The following is a 15,300-nucleotide window of genomic DNA, read 5'->3' on the forward strand; positions in this document are numbered from 1 at the left end:
AACCCCACCTCCCTCCCTCTGGTAACCCTCAGTTTGTTCTCTATAATTAAGAGTCTGTTTCTTAGTTTGTCCCTCTCTCCTTTTTCCCTTTGCTCATTTGTTTTATGAGTAAAATCATACGGTATTTGTTTTTCTCTGACTGACTGACTTAGCATCATACTTTCTGACTCCATTCATGTCACTGCAGATGGCAAGACTTCATTCTTTTTTATGGCTGAATAATTTCCATTGTCTATATATGTACATCTTTATCCATTCATCAGTCGATGGACACTTGGGCTGCTTCCGTATCTCGGCTATTGTACATAATGCTGCTATAAACATAGGGGTGCATATATGACTTTGAATTAGTGTTCTTGTATTCCTTGGTTAAATACCCAGTAGTGTGACCACTGGATTGTAGGGTAGCCCTATTTTTAACTTTCTGAGGAACCTCCATACTGTTCTCCAGAGTGGCTGCCCCGGTTTGCATTCCCACCAACAGTGCAAGAAGGTTCCTTTTTCTCTACATCCTTGCCAACACCTTTTGTTTCTTGTGTTGCTGATTTTAGCCATTCTGACAGGTGTGAGGTCATATCTCATTGTGGTTTTGATTTGCATTTCCTTGATGGTAAGTGATGATGAGCATCTTTTCATGTGTTTTTTGGCCATCTGTGTGTCTTTGGAGAAATGTCTGTTCATGTCTTCTGCCCATTTTCAAATTAGATTATTTGGGTTTTGGGCGTTGAGTTTATAAGTTCTTTAATATTTTGGATACTAACTTTTTATCAGATATGTCATTTGCAAATATCTTCTCCCATTCCATAGGTTGCCTTTAAGTTTTGTCACTTCCTTTGCTGTGCAGCGCCTTTTATTTTGATGTAGTCCCAGTAGTTTATTTTTGCTTTTGTTTCCCTTGCCATCTAGAAAAAGACTGCTACAGTCAATGTTAAAGAGGTTACTGTTTATGTTCTCTTATAGTATTTTTATGGCTTCAGGTCTCATTTAGATCTTTTAAATGATTTGAATTTATTTTTGTGTATGGTATAAGAAAGCGGTCCAGTTTCATTTTCTTGCATGCTGCTGTCCAGTTTTCCCAGCACCATATATCGAAGAGTCCTTTTCCCTTTGGATATTCTTTCCTACTTTGTCAAAGATTGGTTGACCATATAGTTGTGGATTTATTTTTGTATTTTTTGTTCTGCTCCGTTGATCTGTGTGTCTGTTTTTGTGTCAGTACCATATTGTTTTAATCACAGGAGCTTTGTAAATATAACTTGAAGTCTGGAATTGTGATACCTGCAGCTTTGCTTTTCTTTTTCAAGATTGCTTTGGCGGTTCAGGTCTTTTGTGGTTCCATACAGATTTAAGAATTGTTCTAGGTCTGTGAAAAACGCTGTTGGTATTTTGATTGGGATAGCATTTAATGTATACTTTGCTTGGGGTAATATAGACATTTTAACAGTATTTGTTCTTCTAATCTTTGAGCGTGGAATATCTTTCCATTTCTTCTTGTCATCTTCAGTATTTTATTTGTTTTCAGAGTACAAGTCTTTCACCTCTTTGGTTAGGTTTATTCCTAGGTATCTTGTTATTTGTGGTACAGTTGTAAATGGGATTTTTTTCATAATTTCTCTTTCTGCTGTTTTATTATTAGCATATGTAAATGCAACACGTTAAGTAGGTACACAATACAAGTACCTTGATTTTGTATCCTGCGACTGTACTGAATTTGTTTATCAGCTCCAGCGGTTTTTGGTGGAGTCTTTGGGTTTTCTGTATATAGTGTATCTTCTCATCTGCAAATAGTGAAAGTTTTACTTCTTCCTTACCAGTTTGGATGCCCTTATTTCTTTTTGTTGTCTGCTTTCTGTGGCTAGGACTGCAGTACTATGTTGTTTAGAAGTGGTGAGAGTGGGGGGTGCCTGGGTGGCTCAGTTGGCTAAGTGGCTGCCTTGGCTCAGGTCACGATCTCAGAGTCCTGGGATCGAGCCCCGCTTTGGGCTCCCTGCTCAGTGGAGAGCCTGCTTCTCCCTTTCCCTCTGCCTGCCTCTCTGCCTACTTGTGCTCTCTCTCTATCTCTCTATCAAATAAATAAATAAAATCTTAAAAAAAAAAAAAAAGATGAAGAAGTGGTGTGAGTGGACATTCCCCTGTCCCGTTCCTGACCTTAGGGGGAAAGCTCTCAGTTGTCCCCCATTGAGTGCTGTTAGCTGTGAATTTTTCAAATATGGCCTTTGTTATGTTGAGGTATGTTCCCTCTAGACCTGCCTTAAGGAGGGTTTTTATCACAAATGGATATTGTACTTTATGACTTTTTTATTTTATTTTATTTTTTTAATATTTATTTATTTGACAGAGAGAGAGAGATCACAAGTAGGCAGAGAGGCAGGCAGAGAGAGAGGAGGAAGCAGGCTCCCTGTCCAGCAGAGAGCCCGGTGCGGGGGCTCGATCCCAGGACCCTGAGATCATGACCTGAGCCAAAGGCAGAGGCTTAACCCACTGAGCCACCCAGGCGCCCCACTTATTTATTTTAAAATTGCACGTTTGTACCTCTTAATCCCCACCACTCATTTCACCTGTCTTCCACCCCATTTACCCAAAGCAGCCACAGTCTGCTCTGTTCTTTTTGTGTGTTTGTTTGCTCATTGGTTTTAGTTTTTAGATTTCACATAAAGTACAATCGTTTGGTATTTGTCTTCTCTGGCTGGACCAGTTTCCTTAGCATAATACCCACTTGGTCCATTCATGTTGTTGTGAATAGCTAGATGTTGTTTTTGTACGGCTGAGTAATATTTCATTATGTGTATCTACCACACCTTTATTCATTCATCTGTCGATGGACACTTAGGTTGCTTCTGTATCTTGACTATTGTAAATAATGCTGCGATAAGCATGGGCTGCATATATCTTTTTGAATTAGTGTTTTCATTTACTTTAGGTAAATCCCCAGGAGTTAATTTCACATTTCTTAAGAGCTCCAAGCTAAGTCAGATCTTTATTTTGTTTATTAAATTTATGACCATTAAAGTGTAAGAACCCTGATATATTTATTTGCCAATTATTCTTTTATACCACTAGTGATATTTATTTCATATAAATACAGAAACAATCATGTAAATCCTTTTTTGCATTTGTGCTAACAGTACTTCTAGGATGGTTAATTTGAGCTACTGTGTGGCAACTTCAGATAAAGAGAAAGCTTTGACATCTATTTCACTGTTCTTCAGAAAAATGTTAGAGATCTTATAATTTTCAGCAGTGACTTATTTTCAAATGTGATGTTTTAGATCTTACAGGAATTGTTTAAGTTCTGGAAGTAGATGACTTAAGTAGATATATAATACAGAGTAAGCACAAAGAGGTTAAGATTATTTCTCTAGATGCAAAATAATTTTTTTCCCCGAGACATTTCCCAGATTGATGAGAGAGAAAAGACAACTATGTGGTAATGGGACCAGAAACTGCAGTTATTATGGGGGAAATCTGAGCTAAGTAGAAGTTAATTATGACTCAGTTACCTTAGTTGGCACACAGTAAAAACTACAGGTGGTTATTGGCAATTTAATACTCCAAAGCCTCAACATTGACATCCAGTACCTCCTCATTGGGGCGTGAATGTTGTGAGGGTTCTTTAACTTTACATAGGAAATTACTGGCAATATGTGGGCAGTAGTCTCAAATACAGCAAAAAAAGTCATGATTATGTGTGACTACATTTTTCATACAATATACACATAGTTTAGGTTTTAGCCTAACTATTGATTTGAATGATGTATAACTGAGTGTTCTAACCAGTGACTACAGATATTTCCCTTATAGCATGATCCTTGGGGAAAGGAGTTTTTTCCGAGTTTAAACAGTGGGACCTTTTAGAGCTGTGACATTCGGATGGGATAAGTGAACTTATATCTGCATGTGAGCAGATAGAGCTATCCAGGTCGCATCTCTTCACTTTATCCAAGTACTTATACATGCATCTTGGAAAGTCCTTAGTGGTGTTTAACTTTTTGTTTGCATTTTTGTTTCAGCACCTGAAAGTTTCTGTGCCTGATGAAATATCGGTAGATCTTGGTAAGTGTGGAGCGTCAGTATCCTGGAGAATTACATCTCTGTAGAATTGTAGCTCAGCTCATCTCTCAAGGTTTTATTGGTCATGTGGTGACCAGTAGGGCATCTGAATCACAACGGAAGGAGAGTTTGTAATACATTTAAAGGATAGTATATGAAATCTGCATTATGAGGTAAAATACATAAAATGTAGGAAAGACCTTCTCTTTGTCCTTCTCCAGGTTTGCACCAAATAGCATTGATATGTTGCCAACTGTAATGCACAGAGTATATGTTTTAAATCACATAACTCCTTGCCTTTTCTTTATGCAGAAAAAAGAAGACCTGAGCTTATACCCGAGGATCTACACCGCCACTATATCCAAACTATGCAGGAAAGAGTCCACCCAGAAGTTCAGAGGCACTTGGAAGATTTTCGGTAAGCTTGGTGGGTGATATAAGCCAATATGGCCATTCTGAATTAACCTTCTTTTTAGGTGGGAAAAGGTTACACGTTAAGTCCTTGGCCTAGCATGTAGTCTTCATCACTGTGATTAAAACATAAATGAACACCTGGAGCCAAAGAGCTGGTGTGGTGCTGAGTCTGTAGTCCCCATTCCAAAGGTTTTCAGGATTTCAGCTCACCGCTCTTCTAGGCCAAGCGTGCTCCCTCAGGATGTGTGTGTTCTGTGGAGTGATCGCCCTAGAAGTCTTTTTCTCTGGTGTCCTAGGTGACTGGGGCCCCAGGATAGAAAACTGTGACATTTTGCCTGTTGCTAGAAACTCATAGCTCTGGAAACTCTGGTGAAGCATCTCCAGAAGGAGATCATTCTTCTGTAGGCCACCTCAGGAAGTTTGTCCTGTTCCCTCCAGGCAGAAGCGTAGCATGGGGCTGACCTTGGCTGAAAGCGAACTGACTAAACTTGACGCGGAGCGGGAGAAGGACCGGGTAACTTTGGAGAAGGAACGGGCATGTGCGGAGCAGATCGTTGCCAAAATCGAAGAAGTGTTGTAAGTCCCAGAAGTATGTGTGGACGTGTCCTCTCTCCTGAGATGCTCGTGATGCTTAGAGCGCACTGTGAGCAAACTCAGAAGGGCTGTCGCATTGTGTGTGTGGAGCTGTGTACTGGGGTTTTAATGTTAAAATTTTTAATTTTTGCTGATGGTTTAGAAAGTTCTTGTGTTCCTTCGTCTGGGTATTGGTAAAATGAGTAACTGTAATCTGCAACAGATCAAAAACAGGTCAAGCACTTTGAGTGGTTTCTGTTCATAGGTTTTGAAACTGTTTCAGGCCAGAGAATATTGACAGTTGATGATCTGAGTGAGAAAAGCCTGTGGTCCCTTGAGGGGTTTGAGTACTTTTGCTGTTTTATGCCCAGTGATAGAGATCGAGGGTGGCCCAAAGCACCTGGTACAGTTTCGTTGTTGTTTCAGGTATCTGAGTTAATTAATAGCAATTCTTTCATTAAATGTCAGTATTTAATTTTGAAATATTTTTATTTTTAGGATGACTGCTCAGGCTGTAGAAGAAGATAAGAGGTAATATAGCTGGGTTATTTCCCCCCTAGAATTTTTTGAAAAAAAGAAACCTATCTTTTCTCTTTTAAGTCTAAAATTAGAATACCTGTCTTATAACTTCAAAATTCAGACTGTCTGCCTCTGGTGGCCTCAGTTTTATTTGACTGATATTCTAGTGTCTAGAGTAAAATCCTTTTCAATATGCAATGAATAGAAACCTCCTTAGTTTTTTACTTGATGAATGAATTCTAAAGATTCCAGCATTAGAATCCATTTTGAAGCCATTTGATATCTTTATTTTGTGCACTCTCCCTTCTCGGAATTCTTATTTGACTTCATCCTTTCCTCCAGTTCAACTATGCAGTATGTTATCCTTATGTACATGAAGCATTTGGGGGTAAAAGTGAAAGAACCTCGAAATTTGGAGCACAAGCGGGGTCGGATTGGATTCCTTCCAAAAATCAAGGTAAGACTGCATAATTATGTGTTCAGGCCTCCATGCTTCTCGACCCAGGCTACAGTGTTTTCCTTCTTACTTAGTCCTTACTGTTTCAGCAGGCTAGCGCTAGGCCTGCGATAGCTGTACGATATGGCCTATGTTCTCAAGAAACTCAAGAAACTGGGGCACTTGGGTGGTTCAGTCATTAGGCATCTGCCTTCCGCTAAGAACTGGGATCAAGCCCCGCATCAGGCTCTCTGCTCCGCAGGAAGCCTGCTTCTCCCTCCCCCACTCCCCCTGCTTGTGTCCCCCCCAACTCCCCGTCAAATAAATAAATAAAATCTTGTTAAAAAAAAAAAAAAAAGGAAAGGAAACTAAGAAATCTAGCAGAAAGTCCCAGCATGTAAAGTAATGGTGAGATGTGTGAGGGGTGCACATGGCACTTTATACGGAGTACCATCCCCACCCTGTCACGGCCTTCATCTTTCTTTGGATGGCACCTGTCACAGTTTGTCATTATGGATGTGTCTGTTTACTTTTTGTGAGGCTGTGGAGCTCTGTGAGGCCGAGGGCCTCCTTCATCGTATCCCCAGCTTTTAGCACAGCGCCCTCACACATTAAGAGCTTATCAAGTACTTGCTCAACGTATGGATGAATTGGTTGGATCAAGCTCCCGGTAGATGTGTTATAAAAGCACCTCTTGGTTTTCCAAAATTCCCAGCTCTAAAGGGGTTGAAAAGACATCCCGAATTTGGTGTGTGTCTGGTACCCCATGCCGACCTCTGCCGTGCGCCGTGTATGAGTGTCCTTCACTCCTGTTTAACCACTGCTTCCAGCTGCCCATAGAATTGTGTTTGTGTGTTTGAAAGCCACAAAGGAATCTACTCTGTTATGTATCTCTTAACCCTCAACTCTAGCAGAGTATGAAGAAAGATCGAGAAGGCGAAGAAAAAGGGAAGCGCAGAGGATTCCCCAGCATCCTGGGGCCCCCAAGGAGACCAAGCCGTCATGACAACAGTGCAAGTATGTTAAGTCAGAAAAGCAGCGTTCTCACCACCCCTCACCGTCTTCCCTTCAGAGGCTCAGTTAGCTAGATGAATTGCTGGAGAAAGGTGCTCTTGAAGTGTTCCCACTGAGCTCCCGATGTCCCTTGTGTGCATTCGAGGTTGTCTCCTCATATGGGAGATGTGGGTATCTTAACCATCTTTCGTGGCAGCATCCTAGCAGTCGTCCATAACATAATTTACTTACCTATTCTGATTTTGTTTGTATTCAGCTGCTGTTTGTTAAATTAAAAAAAAAAAACAAAAACAAAAAACAAAAAACAAAGCATGCACATACTTCTGCACCATTCTTGGTTTCGTCTTCCTGTAAACATGTTACTCCCTCTCCACACTTCTGCAGTTTCTCCACCTCTCCGCTGTGCTTTATTTCCTAACCTCCCTCCACTCAGGCCTAATGGAGAGAGATCAGCCCACTGATCTGGGGAGAAATAGGGAGGGTGGTACCTCAGGGAGGGAAATCAGATCACGTAGTGGTCTTCAACTGGGCAGCACCACGTCTGAAAATATTGGCTAGGTCGGAGTGGGGGTGGTATTGTGGTACAGTGACAGTGGTCGTTACGCACCATGAGGGATTCTTCATCAGATACCAGTAGTACCCCTTGTTGAGAAACACTGAGAAGAGGAAGGCAATTCTTAGGAGGTTGAGGAGAATGGAATACCTCGAATATGCTGACCATGAGTTTCAAGAGATGTAGAAGAAGGATTTAGGAATGAGGGAAGGAAGAATTTTAGGATTAGGGATTTCCAGAGCTGCGTGAGAGTGTGCGGTGATGTGGGCGATGATGACATGCGTGTGTTTTCGCCTCTTGTGGTTCCTGATGTGAACAGGTGAACAGGGTTAGTGAGCCGGCTGCAGCCAATCTCCGTAGTCTCTGAGGCACGTTGTGCTGCTGTTGGGGAGGGGGTGGAGGCCTTGCCATGAGCTCACAGAGCTAACAGGCTTCATCCTCACTCTCACAAGTGAATGCAGTTCAGTGTGCCTCTGTCTCAGCATTCCTGCCCCCACCATTGCTCTCATCTCCTTTTCTCCCTCCTGTCTTTCCCCCTCAACTTCCACCTTCTTCCTTCTCTTCAGCCCTCCTTTACCTTCCCCTGCCTTCCTCTCTTTCTTTCCCTCTTTCTGCCTTCCTCTTCCCTTTCTTCTCTTTCTTCCTTGCATTTGCTCTCTCTCTCTTTCTCTCTCCTTCCTTTCTTCTGCCGTTTCTTCCTATCTATCCCTCACTCTGCAATAATCCATATTTTCCGGGGCCTGCCATGTTCCAGACCTTTTTTTAGATCCTTTACATCATCTTTTTTTTTTTTTTAAGCTTTTTTGAAACACAAGTTGTTAACTCTTGCTTTCTCTTCAGTTGGCAGAGCCATGGAGCTGCAGAAACAGCGGCACCCAAAGCACTTATCCACACCCTCTTCTGTGAGTCCTGAGCCTCCTGACCCTGCTAAGTTGCGCCAGAGTGGGTTAGCAGCTGAAGGAACAGATGTCGGATACCTGCCAGCCAATTCCATGTCCTCTGTGGCAACAGGGGCCACCCTTGCCCAGGAAGGAGGAGGGAAAGAGAACGATACAGGTAAGCTAGTGCTGTAGTGCGACTTAACTAGGTATTGAGATTTTATAATAATCACACTAAGTGAGAAACAGAGTGACACATTATTTTAATTAAGAATCCCAATTTGATTTAATTTAATTTCACATTTTAATGTTCTATAGCCAGTGATAAATCCATGCTGAATGATAATTTTGAGTTTTCATCAATTCAGAAATACTGACTGGGCTCTCTGTCAGGCATTAACTTTGTATCAGATGTTAGCACACAGTAATTATACAGAGGTTCTATCTCTGTGCTGCTTAGTCTCATGGGGGGATAGTTACATACATAAAAATTGAAATTGTGCCAGACTCAGTAATGGGAGAGAGAAAGAGATTGAAGATGTAGGTGACAGACTATATATAACTAGTAGGACAAAGTTTTGAGGAGAGTGGAGATGAAAGGCAGAGTATATGTGAAGGTCAAGGTTATTAGCAGAGAGAGAAGGCTTAGTGAGGAGGGCAAGGGGACTTGTAAGAGTAGAGAAAGATGTGAAGTAATTATAGGTCATTGGGAAAAGAGCTTATTACCTTATTTCTTTGTACTTGTCTTAATGGGTTTCTTAAGCAAGCGAACTCGGTGAATTAGTGATTTTATTTGGAGACGTTAAGGCCTATCTATGTTAGTGATTTTGGAAGCACTTCAATTTCTGGTGACAAGGTCAAGGATAAAGCTGTGGGAGTGGTCACTGAAGAGGCCTAGGTGAAGTTATTAGAGATAAAGAAAGTAGGGAATCAAGAAACCAGGAGTTTGAAATACCTTAACATCCCCGAGTTTTGAGGTCACCTCATGTGATACTAGCAGGGACAGGAAAACCATGAGCCAGCAGCCAAAGGTTCAGTATTGCTGGATGATTGTCATGAGGAGGGAGAGCATATGATATTACCTCGAAGCGAGAGCCTCAGTGCGCCAAGGCATTTTTATGAGAAAGCAAGATAATGGTCTAAAAGGAGTATAGAGGAGCAAGGGTATCTGTCTCATCTCCACCCTGAAGTACACACTGTATGTTGGAAACATCTGCCTCTGTTTGAGAGTGCTGTAGCAGAATGGGCGGTGAGGGGGGGGGCATGGATTTAAAACAAAGAAGGAGGGGTGACATTTATAGGGAAATCTGGAGGTTTTGTCTTATATGGAATTCTGAAGATGTTGGGTTGAGTACATGCTTGAATTCATGGCTCCCAGCTCTCATTGAAATGAAAACAAGGCAGATAGGTAACCAATAGCAACTAAATAAAAAACACGAAGAGAAAGGAAGTAGAAGAAGGGAAGGTGTTACCAACAAGCAAGAGATTTCAACAAATTTGGGGGAGATTAGAAGTGGGCAGTTGGAAGGATAAAACAACATAGAGGAAGCCAGAGTCCATAATTCTATTCAGGGAGTCCCAGGTGGGAGCCAGTCTGCCCATTAGAACACCAGAGAGACTTTGGGCTCTGAGTTGGCATGTCTTATAGAGTGCATGAGTAAGAAGTAAAGCTGGAAATAATGAATTAATTGAAGGTCTGTAATCAAAACAATGATGTCAGCAGTTCCTGATCCGTGTATGGTAGAATATGAGCCGTCCGTCATTTATGTACCAAAGAAAATGCGTGTGCTCTCTTCTAGGGAGTTGAATGAGTTGTGTAGGAAAGGTAAGTCCTCCATGATACAGTGCCCTGGCGTTCTAACATAAGGGGCCTAAAGCCTGACACTAAACATGCCAGGGTCTTACCCTGCTCAGAAAGCTCCCAGCTGAAATGGACCAACTTCATACAGCTGCAAAGGAAAGCCCCAGCAGCTTCCCAGTCTTGCATTCTCAGATAGGAATGGTATGACTCACTCAAGGCAAAATTTGCTTGTTAGAATCAATACCTAAGATAATACATAATGCCAAGCTTATTAATGACATAAAAAAGAGAATACAAAATAAACAGGAAAACTGCCTCTAGCAGAAAGCAATAATTTGGGTAAAAGACAAGAACTTAAAAAAAGTAACCTCTAAATTAGACAGTATACTTGGGGAAATTTTAAAAATTATTATATCTGTGAAACAAGAATAATAATGCTATGAAAAAAGTATTCAGAGACCAAAAATAAATGTCTTAATATAACTGTTTCTACAATACAATACAATACAATACAATAACTACTGTATTTGTTATTAACTGCTTTCTGATAAACTACCTCAAAACTTTGTAACTTAACCCAAAAAACACTTAATAGTTCACATTTCTGGTGGCTGAGGAACACGAGAGCATCTTGGCTGGGCAATTCTGTCTGTCCTGTGATTGCAGTCAAGATGTCAGTCAGTCATCCAGAAACTCAGCTGGGGCCAGAGGTGTGCTTCTCTACTCACGCAGGTGGCTGATGGTAGAGAGGCTTGGCTCCTTCCTGGAGGCCTTGACTCCTCACCATATGGGCTTCTCTGTAGAACTGCTTGAATGTTCCATGATGCCATGGTAGCCGACTTACCCCAAAGTCATCCAAAAGAGAGAGCAAGAAAGGAGCCCCCATACCTTCAATGACTTCGTCTCTGTGGGCGCACATTTTCACTTCAGCAAGTTAGAAGCAGCCCCTAAATCTAGCTCACGCTCACGCAGGGAGGAATTGGGCTCTGCCCCTGAAGGGAGGGAGGAGTAGCAAAGAATTTGTGCACATATTTTCAAACCACCACAGCTGCCAAGAGTTTAAAAAAAAAAATCCCCTAAAAATAAAGTCAAGGAGATATTTGAGAACATATATCAGAAATGTTGAGAGATAGAAATCGGAGAGAAAAGAGTTATGTAGTGAGCCACTTGAAAGGTCCAATATCTGTCTCTCTGATGAAAGGTCAGCAGAGGACATGGAGGAGAGGCAGTTGGAGAAATGATAGAAGAAACCATCTTAAAGGGAAGACTTGTATTCAAACAGAAAAGGTTGACTGGGAACCACCTATGATGAATAATAACAACAGTAATAAGAACAAGGGCCATACCTAGACTATCTCTGGAAATTTCGATGCACCAGAGATAGAGAGCCCTGAAAGCTTTAAAGGGAAGAAAAATGGGAATTATGCCGCATCTTATTTCTCATTCTCACACCAGGGGCTAGAATATAAGGAAGCCAGGCCCTGCAACTTACTGGGAGAAAATTATTGAACTTAGAATTCTGTGTCCATCCAAATTACCCATCAGAAATGAAGGAAGATACAAAGACATTTTCAGATATGCCAGGATTCAAATGTTAACTGAAATGCACCCTTTCCTTGAACATGATTTGAAGATACACACTCCAGCAAAATGAGAGAGAAATGAAGGAAGAAGATGTTATGGGGTTCAGGAAATAGTGGAAACATCCCAGGGAAGTGAAGGGCAGGCAGGTCTTGGACAATAGTTAGGTCCAAGGGAGCAACTACTCCAAGTAGGAACACAAGGACTAGGGAATAAGAAAAAGGGATTTTAAAGCAGTTTTGTAGTATGATGTACCAAATGCAGAAATCTGAGACTTGATAAAACGATAGTGCTTTGACAGCAATAAAATCATTTGAAAATGCTAAGGAAAAACAAAGTTGCTCAAGAAAGCTAAGTCATGATTTAAATGTGAAACAAAATATACTTTTGGAGATTACTCAGCTTTGGCCACCGTACAAGGAAGGAAGGAGGGAAGGGAGGACGGGGGATGTGAAGAAAGGAAGAAATGTAAAACAGAATAAAAAGTGGCATAATCTTGAAATAACTGATGGCATATTTGACCTTGATAGAATGAACTGTCCTATTTCAAGTGACCCAAGAGTTGCATCATTGGACCAGCAGAAAAGGAAACATAATCCTAACTAACATACCTCCTGACCTGGCAGGAATAATATGTATGTGTAATAAGTTCTGTGTTGTATTTTGTGTATGACCATATGTAGACTGGCAATAGTCATGCAAGCACTCTGGGTTTTTAGACTTTCAGAATCAACCACATAGGCAAGGCACAGAATATTTAGTTGTGGCCACAGATCATAGAAATGTAAAAAGTCCTCATAATGACACAAGTAAAAAGTGGTGGAAAGAACTGAAAGGTAGATGGAAAGAAATACAATTAAACAGAAGGATAAGGTTATTAAATACCTAATTTGATGTAGAAGAGAGTTAAGGTACTAACTCCTTTATGGAGCAAGTATAGATATAAATCTGTCATTTAAACTTAGGTAATAAGCATTAACCCAACTGGGAATAATAATATCATTAAACACTGGGAAGAAATGGGAAAGTGAAGGTGGGAAGTATAAGTGGGCAGAATCCTCAGAGGAGGAAGAAATAGATATGACCTAAAGATAGTAAATTAAGAAAAAGAATTATGGGTTATTATTTCGAATTAGACCACCATAATAAGCAAAATTTAGATAAAGAAAGTTGGCACAGGGAATAGAAATGTTTTTCCTCATCATATGGTCTTCTGAGTTGTTTCCATTCTTATGTTGATGTTTAAAGATTTTATTTATTTATTTATTTATTTATTTGAGAGAGAGTGAGTGCATGTGCATGCACATAGGGGGAAGAGTGGGGGGAGAGGGAGGGATTCTCAAGCTAACTCCATGCCCAGTGTAGCACTCCATGCGGGGCTCAGCCTTACGATCCTGAGATCATGTCCTGAACCGAAACCAAGTCTGAGGCTTAACTGACTGAGCCACCCAGGCACTCCAGTGTGTTGATTTTTTTAAAGTTGCTAAAAAATTATATTCATGGTGGTTTTTTTAGGGCATTTTAAAATGTTGTATAATGGAATTTTGGTTGTGGCTAACATGCAGTTGTTTAAATAAGAATGTGGCTGTGGATAGGCTGAAGTTCTCTTTGGCGAATTTTTTTGGGGGAATCATTATCTTCATTAACAACATCAGAGTGTCCAAATTTTATCTTCTCAGGATCAAAACAAGTTGGAGAAACACCAGCGTCTGGAGACTGTGTGGATAGCACCCCTCGGACTCCCAATACCATCTTTGATTTTCCACCTCCTCCCCTAGACCAAGTGCAGGAGGAGGAATGGGAAGTAGAAAGGTAATTCAGTGGTATCTTTGGGGGCAGGGGAGGTTAAGAACTGCTTAAGTTTTTTCCATATCTTGGCTATTGTAAACCATGCTGTAATAAATTTGGGGGTGCATATATCTTTTGAAATTAGTGTTTCAGTTTTCTCTGGGTAAATATCCAGTAGTGGACTTACTAGATCGTATAGTATTTCTATTTTTAATTTTTTGAAAAGCCTCTGTACTGTTTCCCACAGTGGCTGCACCAGTTTACATTCCCTCCAGCAGTGCACACAGGCTCCTTTTTCTCCACATTCTGACTGACATTTGTTATTTCTTGTCTTTTTGATACTAGCCATTCTGACAAGGTGATATCTCATTGTGCTTTTGATTTGCATTTCCCTGATGAGAAGTGATGCTGGATATCTTTTCTTATGTCTGTTGGCCATCTGTATGTCTTCTTTTGTGTTCGGGACCCTTGGTATAAATTTCTTGAATACCATTTTGTTTTCGTGTTAATTCTTTTGTTCTCCATTGTTTTAGGGTGACTGAACATGGGACACCAAAGCCCTTTCGAAAGTGAGTAATCCTAAAGTAGTTTTCATTAGAGGTGTATTTTAAAAAATATATCTTTGTTCTGAAACGTCCTAGTTTTAAAGGAAAAGAGAACATGTACACAAATCTGTTAGATAGTATAAAAGAAAATTCTTAATAAACACAAATCATTCCAAGGATATTTATAGAGGTATATATGACACATGTAAGTCATTTTGCAGGAGATGGAGATGTTTTGGCCCTATGCTAAGTACTACTTCAGAAATATGACTTATGTACTTTAATATAAAAACCTGTGCTATTTCCCATTGTCCATCTGATGTCCTCAAATAGAATTCATTGTTTTTATTTTTTTCATCAGGTTTGACAGCATAGCTTTTGGAGAAAGTCAAAGTGAGGATGAACAGTTTGAAAATGACTTAGAGACAGATCCACCGAATTGGCAACAGCTTGTTAGTCGAGAAGTGTTACTGGGACTAAAGCCTTCTGAGATCAAAAGACAGGAAGTAATTAATGGTGAGTTTAATTATTGTTCACATACAGTGAATTTTATTAGACTAAAACAAGCCCCTGAGCTTTGCAGTTTGCTTCAAAATTTCTGCAAGCCTCTTGTTCTATACAAAGAGAAATTAAACTAGATAGATGATCCTTGAGCTTTCCAACTCAAAAAATGCAAATGATTCTGTGATTCTTAATGATGATTTAAGAGGAGAAGGTGTTTAGCTCTCAGGATATTTAAGATTCATACCGTTATGGATCTTGACCAGTCATTAAGACAACCTTGGTCTGTCGCTTTACTTTCATGCTAAGTTATTTTCATGCACAGATTATAAATGAGGAAGCTCAGGCTCAGGGTGATTGATTGAATTAATCAAGAGCATACAGCTGGCTGATAAGTGATAGGGAGAAAATTGGGATCCAGGTGTCCCTTTATCCTCCTGCAGTGTTATTTTTCCCTAGCGTGTATGTGACAGAGATGTGGGTGACATGGACGCTGTCTTCAGGATGCTATTTAAATAAATACTCTTCCTGGGGCGCCTGGGTAGCTCAGTTCGGTAGGCATCTGCCTTTGGCTCAGGTCATGATCCCAGGGTCCTGGGATCAAGCCCCACCTTGGGCTTCTTGCTCCGTGGGAAGCCTGTTCTCCC

At 40.6% G+C, this 15,300-nt stretch overlaps 1 protein-coding gene across 5 annotated transcripts in view; it reads left to right on the forward strand.

The window, feature by feature from the left end:
• The window catches only part of ARHGEF12 (Rho guanine nucleotide exchange factor 12), a 143,092-nt gene that overhangs the window by 105,444 nt on the left and 22,348 nt on the right, over positions 1–15,300 (forward strand). For 4 of the 5 annotated variants that reach the window (XM_044258060.1, XM_044258056.1, XM_044258059.1 and 1 more), the window contains 10 exons: positions 4,011–4,053; positions 4,363–4,468; positions 4,903–5,040; positions 5,536–5,568; positions 5,899–6,013; positions 6,904–7,009; positions 8,400–8,615; positions 13,499–13,631; positions 14,141–14,176; positions 14,514–14,668. In XM_044258060.1, the coding sequence (XP_044113995.1) occupies positions 4,011–4,053; positions 4,363–4,468; positions 4,903–5,040; positions 5,536–5,568; positions 5,899–6,013; positions 6,904–7,009; positions 8,400–8,615; positions 13,499–13,631; positions 14,141–14,176; positions 14,514–14,668 (1,081 nt within the window). The remainder of the gene's footprint in view (positions 1–4,010; positions 4,054–4,362; positions 4,469–4,902; positions 5,041–5,535; positions 5,569–5,898; positions 6,014–6,903; positions 7,010–8,399; positions 8,616–13,498; positions 13,632–14,140; positions 14,177–14,513; positions 14,669–15,300) is intronic. The other variant, XM_044258057.1, reaches the window with a different exon arrangement.

The sequence above is a fragment of the Neovison vison genome, chromosome 7 (assembly GCF_020171115.1).
Source record: "Neovison vison isolate M4711 chromosome 7, ASM_NN_V1, whole genome shotgun sequence".
Taxonomy (NCBI): domain Eukaryota; kingdom Metazoa; phylum Chordata; class Mammalia; order Carnivora; family Mustelidae; genus Neogale; species Neogale vison.